Source organism: Diadema antillarum, unplaced genomic scaffold (assembly GCF_040938485.1).
Source record: "Diadema antillarum isolate AM-2024a unplaced genomic scaffold, OU_Dant_1.0 seq00000562_RagTag, whole genome shotgun sequence".
In the NCBI taxonomy this organism is placed as follows: domain Eukaryota; kingdom Metazoa; phylum Echinodermata; class Echinoidea; order Diadematoida; family Diadematidae; genus Diadema; species Diadema antillarum.
The window spans coordinates 680,190-689,236 of NW_027271501.1; the positions used below are offsets into that span (position 1 = coordinate 680,190).

Below are 9,047 nucleotides of genomic sequence, written 5' to 3' on the forward strand. Positions count from 1 at the left end.
AGCCCTCCCGCCCCCCCCCCCCCCCCCCGGTTCCGCCGGCCATGAATATAATCATACAACGCACTTTCCATGTAATATAGACATTCAGATGCGCTTCATGGTGGAATTTGTAATGGAACGAGTGACTTTTTAGATTTACAATGTATTCTTTGTTATGTATCATACTTATAACAGCATTATTATCTACGGCTCTGTCCCATATCGGAGGGCGAGTTTGGGATCGGTATCCTTGAATGGGTCGCATTTCTCTTTGACGAGATTGCTTTAGTAACTTTATCGTTATGACACCCATTCTGTCTTCAGTAACGGCGTCTCGACTCCTAGTTTCCCTTCCCACAGGCACAAATCAGGTAAATATAAGCTCTTTATCCCTGGCGTTGTCGTGGTGTAACAGTATTCAACCTTTTGGGGTTATGTATGTGGTCTAAAACAAATTTCCGGACGTTGCAAGTTAATCGACGACTGTGGAGTGGTTGCAGATAGTGTTCTCGATTCACAGTCCCATACCTTACAGTTTGTGTAGGGTTGTGTAATCGGGGGATCCGTGTAACTTTCGAAACTTAGGTCTATAGAATGTAGATATCTAATTTACTAGGGTTTACTTGGTTGTAGAGACGTAAAGCATCTGCTTATGTGCTGGAAATTTACCTCATCTGATAACAAAACTAGATTAGTAATCATAAGGCTTCATCTAGATGGGACACGGGACACTCACTAGTCCCCTCGACGCTACATTCAGACTCACAGTCCACAGAGTCTGACAGAGTGATGGATCCTGTCGAGTACCGAAGACGGCGAAGTAGAAGTAGAAGTAGATATCTACTCGTGAAATAGGCCCCTGGCCCCACCACTGGCACTGCGTGTCCGTACTGCGGCAGCTTGCCCCAGAATTCCTTTGCTTTTATACTTTATGAATATCTGCACGTGGAACTGGTACAAATACAATACACGCAATGTCGATTTCAGAACTTTACAGAGGAAATCTACTCCAATAATGAATAAACTTCAAAAGAAAGAAAAAAATATTCCCTACATAATATGATACAAAAATGACAAAAACCAGATAAGAAATAAGGAAGATGCACCTTTAGTGTTTTTACACTACAGGCTATGGGTATACTAAAGCAGGGCTCGACACTAGCCTGACCAGACACTGTGCTGCGCACAGGGTCTGACATGTGTTAGTGTTTCAACGTTGTAAACGACCGTCACTGTTGACGGCAAAATCACATAAAATACCTGTTATTTTGTATGATTTTAAGAGTAATATAATTTGCAACACTTACCTACAGCGTATTTTCCTGATGGTTGAGTTGAATTCGGCGTTTTGTTGGTATCCAGACCTTATTGTTGAATTTTTCGGAGTAGATCGTGCGGTGGCATCTTTTCCTTCGAGAGCTTCACAAAAGCAACAAACTACCACGCATGCGCATTCAGAAGTGGTTGCTTTTTACGTACGCCCGTGCGCCCGTGCGTTTCATGTGTTACGTAAAGCTTGTAGTAGATCCGCGCGTGCTGCACCGGCAATGATTTGAACTTTTTTAGTCGGGGTCATCCGACTATCTCATCACTTCCGCCCCGACTACCTACGTTGTAGTATACGAGAGTGAATGCCATTCATATAACACGCAGATGAGGAGTGAAGCAGTAAGGACGTTTACAGACCTGATTTCAGCCACAGATTTCGGTGAGTTTTAGACGTAATTAAACAAAAAATCGCATACCGGTTATTGAATGATGGTCATAGATTACGATAATTCCGTATATTTTAGTTTTCCACGATTAATAAAGATATTCATGAAGGAAACAGTGAACGATAACGTCCGCGAAGGAATAGAGGTGCAGCGCTGTCGCCAGCGCTGCGTGTAGTTAGGCTCGACACTAACTTTTTTGTTTGGTGGCCCAATGGGGCCACCAAAATCCTCAATTTCAAATTTTCGGTGGCCCGAAAGAAAAATTTGGTGGCCCCTAAAAAAAAACAATAAAAAACATTAAAAGTCCTTTTTTTTTATGAGTCAAATATCTAAGTTTTATCCAGTCATAGTAAGAATTGGAAGTTGGACATACATCTACTCATAAATAAACCTCAACAAACTCGCAACACTCACTCTCAGGCACTCATTCAGTCCTTTTCATACATACATCCTTTAAACAAATATAACTTCTAATTTCCGGCGCAAAAAGTACGAATTGATTGACATACTTTTCAAAAAATTTTGGTGGCCCGAGGCGGGCCACCATATTTGCCCTTTTTTGAAATTTGGTGGCCCGACTTTCAATTTTGGTGGCCCCGGGCCACCGTTAGTGTCGAGCCCTGACTAAAGCCTAACTCGTTAGTACTAACGTTACAGGCCCTAGAGCCTACAGCTGTAGAGTCTATGACATTTTGAAATTTCATATTTTGCCGGAAAACATTTCTTGACCAGTCCTTTAATGAATATTCAAATGAGCAAGGTGACAATGTCATGCTCTCACAATTTCTTGTTCATTTCATGTAGGCCTACTTTATATGCTAAATATTTTGCTAGGTTTATATTTTCATGAATTTCACAAATCAGGTGCTGTTCGCAAATTTAAAAACACAAAAATATATAACTCTGACTCAAATTAAAGTGACGTGCACATAAACATTTCTCCGTTCAGCACTGTACTCCACATTGTGAATTGCGAAATTGTTGGGAAGTCCTGAAATTTAGACTTGCTCAGCATATTGCGTATGCAGTTCTTACAGAAATGGCAAAAATCTCGTACTATGTATTTCAGCTGTATAGATTTAAAACTTGGCTTGAAATCACCGACAATAATATATCTTGATATGAGAACATGCTTTTACCTGTATTAGCTAAAAATAACAATTTTTTCAAGTTTCATATAACATACATGATGAAAAATTGTGAAGTATAACATCATCAACTTTTGACAAAATGAGGCCATGATACTGAAGAAACAAAAGAATAGAAGCTACAACTTGTACACTTCCTGTCATTTGAATACTTGCTGTTATCACTTACATGTACATGTGTACTCTTAGTCAATTGCATTGCAAATATTGTCAGTCCAAAGGCAGAGTCTAAGAGGTGCATACAAATGTGTAATGCTTATGTAAACTTATTTGTTTGTTTGCTTGTTTGTTTGTTTGCCTGTTTCAAAGAGGACACATGCCCAAGTAATATTGTACGGGAAGATAACTGTATATTGCAGTGACTAGTATTACAGTATAAACACTTCAAATCATGCCTGATGGCAAAAATTCAGATGGTTCTCTTGCTAACATGATCTTTAGAGAGAAGGTATTAAATCTCTTGCCTCAAAGGTACTAATCAGGAGAGATCTGGGTGTACGGCTTGTGCTAAATTGATACCAGATACCAAACTTAAAGGGCTCGTGTAGTTTTGGTTGAGACCCAACTTCAGGTTTTTAACATTTTTGGGTGAGATAATGAGAAACCTCTTATGAAATACGAAAGAGCAGGTAATTCCAAGAGGAATTCAATGTTGGTTTGATGAAAATTGGTCATGAAATGGCTGAGATACCCAAAACAGAGCAATACTAATAAGATGTGGGACCCACATTTTATTACTATTGTTTTGTTTTAGATTGTACTTTGTTTTTGGATGTCTCAGCCATTCCAAAACCGATTTTCATCAAATAAACCTTGAATTCCTCTTAGAATGGCATGCTCTGTACCATTTCATAAGTGGTTTCTTGGTACTTGTGTATCTCGCAAAAAGTTAGAAAAGTCAAATCCTCAGCTCCACCAATACTGTACCATCCCTTTAAATATTTGTGACAAATTTTAGAAAGGGATGTAGCACTCTACTTTGTTATCATTGTTCCTGTGTTAGTAACTTCAAAGTTTTGTTCATCCTTCCTACAGAGCTGAGACATGGAAAGTAAGTGTGAGGAAGTACGAAGGACGTATTCCAAAGAAAATCCAATTACTTATGAGGAAGCCGAGATCATCCTCAAGGATCCCAGTTTCCCTGTACCAAAGCAGCCTCATATTGTTTTATCAGAGGATGACATCAAAGGAAAGAAAATCTTTGCAATTGGAGATGTTCATGGATGTTACGATTCATTAATCGCTCTTTTAAAAAAAGCTGACGTCTACCAAGACCCAAATGTGTTGTTAGTATTCGTGGGTGATATCATCAACAAGGGACCGAAAAGCTGTGAGGTGCTAGACTTTGTGAGGTCGTCAAACTCTCTGTGCATCATGGGAAACCATGAACGTTCGGCAGTCCGCAAGCTACGGCTGATGAAGTGGAACGTCGGGTACGAGCCGAAGCCGAGGAAGCGCTGGCTACACAGTCTCAGTGAAAGTGACTGCAGTTATCTACAGGAGCTGCCCCATACGATCAGTATCCCCAGCCTCAATGCAATCTTTGTACACGGAGGGCTGATCCAAGGTAAGCTGTTGGAGAACCACACCCAGGATGAGCTGCTTCTGATGAGGAATGTCATAGTGGAAGAAGATGGAACCTTGACCTCAACCAAGGACAGCATGAAAGGGGTTCTCTGGGGTTCCCTGTGGAAAGGACCCCAACATGTGTACTTTGGACACCATGCTGTGCAGAGGTTACAACAGCATCCCTTTGCTACCGGTCTTGATACTGGGTGTGTGTATGGAGGCGCCCTGACTGGGGTATTTGTGACAGGAGACAAGAGACTGATCTCAGTAGAGAGTGTTGAACCCACTGAAAACTGTGAGGAAGTGATTAACTCTTGATGTTTGACCATGACCTTGCGTTTGGAATCATTACAACAGGTTGGAAGAAATGGTAATCTATGTATAGGAAACGTGGAAGAAAGAAAGTGGTCAAATATGAGTTTGTATACATCATCATCATAAATTCTAGTCAGGGGATACAAATAGTATGACGGCAATGATACCACAAATGTTTCCTTGAAGTTGATATGTTTTATACATTGTATTAGTAAATAATGATAAAATTGAACATATAAATCACATTTTAAAATTATAAGCCATATATTGGCAGTGTCACCTTTGGTCATAAAGAAACATTGTGATAGGGGCCTTATTTCTTGTCAAGATGCAAGTTTTATGAATGTGTGTGTGTGTGTGTGTGTGTGTGTGTGTGTGTGTGTGTGTGTGTGTGTGTGTGTGTGTGTGTTGTGTTGTGTTGTGTTGTAGTTTCTCTCTATCATTACACACAGAGCCAGGAGTTTTTCTTTTAAATGAGACTCACTTTATCCAAGGAGCTTCTTTATCATGTGGCTGATATCTCAAGTTTGCCAGAACAATGCACATTTTTGATAGTACATTTTCTCTTGTAAAAAAAGAAAAAGAAGAAGAAGAAGTTTTTGAAATAACCTATATTTTGGTACTCGTACATGGATCTGTAATGTGATACCAGTGTTTAACTAGAAGATGCAGCTCTGTTGTGGGAATGGTTAAAAATATAGCAATCTAATACTTTCATTTGCATCCAAAGATGGTCTCTGTAAGTCTGCCTCAACTAGAAGCAGAGCAAACAGTTTGTTCTCATCAATGTTAATGACAAGCCACTGCAGGTTCAAGTTTACATGTAGGTGACTATACTGTATTCATTGAAGGGAACATGAATTTGAAGTTGAATTTCATTCTGTGAGAGCAAATATTTGCTCTGTGTTAATATCACTCCTGTACTTCCATTCATATGGAGCATAGAGGTCAAGCAAACAACAAGAAAGTAGGCTAAAGAATTATAAAAAATACTCTCATTAAGGTAAGAAAAACGACTGCATCAAAAGATGCAGGAAATCCTTTGTCCCATGCTCTCCATTGTTTCCTGGTACCACATAGTACTGTAAAAGTGGACATTTTTGCGCATTTCGCGCTACCAGATACTAGCACGAAAATAAAAGCATGCAAATATTTTTGCTTGCCATATATGTTCCTGTACTTGGTGTCTTGATTCCGCGGAATTAAAAACACGCGAAACTCTTCTCACCCGGCCAAGCGTGAAAAATTAGTTGCGCGAAAATATCCACCTTTACAGTAGTTTTAACTTCTGACCAATCAGAATTCAAAGCTGCAAGCCATTGTTTGTATTCTAAAACTTTGAAACTCTTCCTCTGCATCCTGCAAGCAGCAATGTGAGTTTTTGTCAATTTTCTTTGTGTTTTGATTTGTTTTGTATTTTTGTCAGTCTGTCCTCTGGTGCTTCACAGGTGTCTTCCATCCACCTTGACAAGAAAGTGATAACAAAGATTTCTTGCTACTTTTCCATCGTACTATGAAAGTTGTTATTTTCACATGCAGATATTTTCACGAACAAGGAGGTCACAGACATTTTCGCAAGATGTTGTTTCTGTGATTTGACAACGAGGCTATCGAAGTGTGCTAATGCCTGTCCGTTCCCTTGGCTAAGTTGATGCATTCTTTCAAGATAAGATGGCAATATTTTTGAGTGTTGTTAAATTCGCAGCCTAAAATTTGTGAAAATGACAGCTTTTACAGTACTTGTGATAAGTGTGTTGTATCAAGCACTGCCACTGTTGATCATTTTAAGTAGTGATTGGGAATAGGAGGTTTGCTCTCAATGCCCTCTTCCACAATGTGTAACAAACATTGGCTGGTACCATTACATATATGATATTCTTTGTACATGTATAGACACAGTGGACCGAGGGAACTGGAATAGTAATATTGTATGTGGAGAACAGATGAAAATCAGAGGCCACTAGTAACATGCACATTAGACTATTTCATGATTATGTTGCACACCTGACGTGGGTGATGTATTTTTTTGTGTGTGTGTGTAATAGGAGATCATCTTGCATTGAGAGTGCACTTCTATTCCTTGTTCCAGTCAATGGTAGTGAATGAAAAAAAAAAAGAGTATTAAAGATGAAAAGAATGGCAGAAGTCTCATTAAAATTTGGACATATACATGTACATTGTAGATTAAGAAATTTATGGAATCGTAAAGGTTTATTTTGTTTATACTGAATAGTGATATTGCAACCAAATTATGCAAATTAGCTTAGGTGATGATGACATCATTGATCAATTCATGACTGTACTAACATACAAAAAAAAATGTGATATCAAAAAGTTTGTCTTTGGTTTGTCATTGATCAGGTTTCTTCCTAAAAGTCATGGAAATAATACTTTATAGCAACACAATATGTGATACAAAGGAAACAAGGTTTTCTTTTTTATTTCATGTCCAAAAAGTTAGAGAAGATATTTTTGTGGAGACCCAGAGAGAACTTTAAAAATAAATCTTCACCTCATCATATTCTAACATGTGGTTGCTACTGCCATTACTATTCAATAAAAGCATGTGAAGGTTCCATACATTTTTAACCATACACAGCACTATCGCTGCACAGCATGTCACGACTTCGCACAGCATTTGGTCGGGTTAATAAATTTCCTACTCTTACAATGTTAATGTACAAGTAAGTCCAATTTTTATGATACCTCAACCATTCTATGGATATTTCTGTACTCTTTTTGATAACACCTTTGCCATGGTGTAGAACTGCACTGCATATTTCATCTGCTTCCTTTTTGTACATTGTTTAAAGAAAGCATGATTGATGGGTAGTTTTAACTGAGATGTTAATGAGAACATTTAACAGTACTCGGAGCTGCCAAGTCTCCCTGATTCTGCAGGACTCTCCTTGAAAATGTCAAAATCTGTTCATGTCTGAATAAGAGAATATTAAGATCTCCCTGATTTGGGAATTATTTTCGCCCACTGAAATGCATGTAACACACAGATACGTGTATCTCCCTTATTGCTGTGTGGAATCTTTCTGATTTGGATGTGGGAATGTTGGCAGACCTGCAGTACTACATGTATACAGTATGGAAGTACAAAAGTGTTAAAAGTGGACACTCTTCCTCCCCTCCCCCTTTCCCCATAGGCCATAAGGACTGTGTTGCTTTATTCAAAAGTGGAGTTGAATTCAAAATGGTTTACAAACTTGTTCAAGGATTCCATAGAGATAACATCAGTTGCCATTTTATCAACATGTACATGTTGTACTGAAGTACCTGTATTGTAATGATCTAGACATGGTGTTGTGGTAATAGTTTATGCTGATTTCCTTTCATATTTTTTTTTCCTTAAATTTTGGTTTGGTCATTTCGCCATGTCTTTTATATTTTCACCAAAGGTTATTTGGAATAGTAATTTCCGGTCTGAAAATTGTTTGCCGTTTATAGCTTTATTACCTCTAGACAATGTTTCCTAGATTTCTTTGCACATGCTTATGCTTCAAGATGTACAATATTATTCCATTACATTACTATAAATTATTGTCATATTATGCACCATTCAAGACATCATTCTAGGTTACCAAGGGATAATTAATTCTTTTAGACTTTTTGTTTTCTATGCAAGGAAGTGCACCAAACAGCCACGAAACAATTAGCCAATTATAATTGAGTTGTGCCTGCCACGTGTGTGTTTGTTATAACATGGTTGTACCGCACTGCCCTTCTTGTTCATGTATCATGCCATGTGTTTCTTTGTTATGAACTTTTCTAGAATATATCCCTAAAGCCTCTCTGAAAAAGCGGGGGCTGATGAACCCATGCAGTTCATTTGTTTAGACTGATAAATGTCACGTTTGTCTTCAACTCGTTGGAATCTAAAATGGATTTGTTATGAGAACTGTTGTTACAATTCTGATACACTTTATTTATACAAGAGTTTGCTCAGCGAATCTGAGTAAGTACCATGAAACAAGGAATGTTCTCGCATTTTAATTTTGCAAATTTGGCGAGAGCCAAGATTTGCGAAATTAAAATGCATGTGAAAATTCTTGACTACACTGTATGCGCTGAATGTGAGAGGCAACTCACAAAAATTTCATGCCGCTAAAAAGGCCGTTGGCTCCAATTCACGAAAATTTCCTGCCGCGAAAATATTGTGTTTTACAGTATCACACATTCTTTTCTTTGTCTCATGTGGCTGTGATACATATGCTCAGACTCAGAGTATGCATAGTGATTAAATTGCAGTAGTGGTTGGATGCCTGTCACATTAAACCCGCCGCACACGATACAACTCACGACTGTACGAATG

At 38.5% G+C, this 9,047-nt stretch overlaps 1 protein-coding gene across 1 annotated transcript; it reads left to right on the plus strand.

Moving 5' to 3' along the window:
• The first annotated feature begins 271 nt into the window (after positions 1-271).
• Positions 272-5,030, plus strand: LOC139735034 (bis(5'-nucleosyl)-tetraphosphatase PrpE [asymmetrical]-like). The gene is made up of 2 exons (XM_071645809.1): positions 272-350; positions 3,878-5,030. Exon 2 carries the CDS (start codon positions 3,887-3,889, stop codon positions 4,727-4,729), a length of 843 nt encoding a protein of 280 aa, XP_071501910.1. The 5' UTR covers positions 272-350; positions 3,878-3,886; the 3' UTR covers positions 4,730-5,030.
• The last annotated feature ends 4,017 nt before the right edge of the window (positions 5,031-9,047 follow it).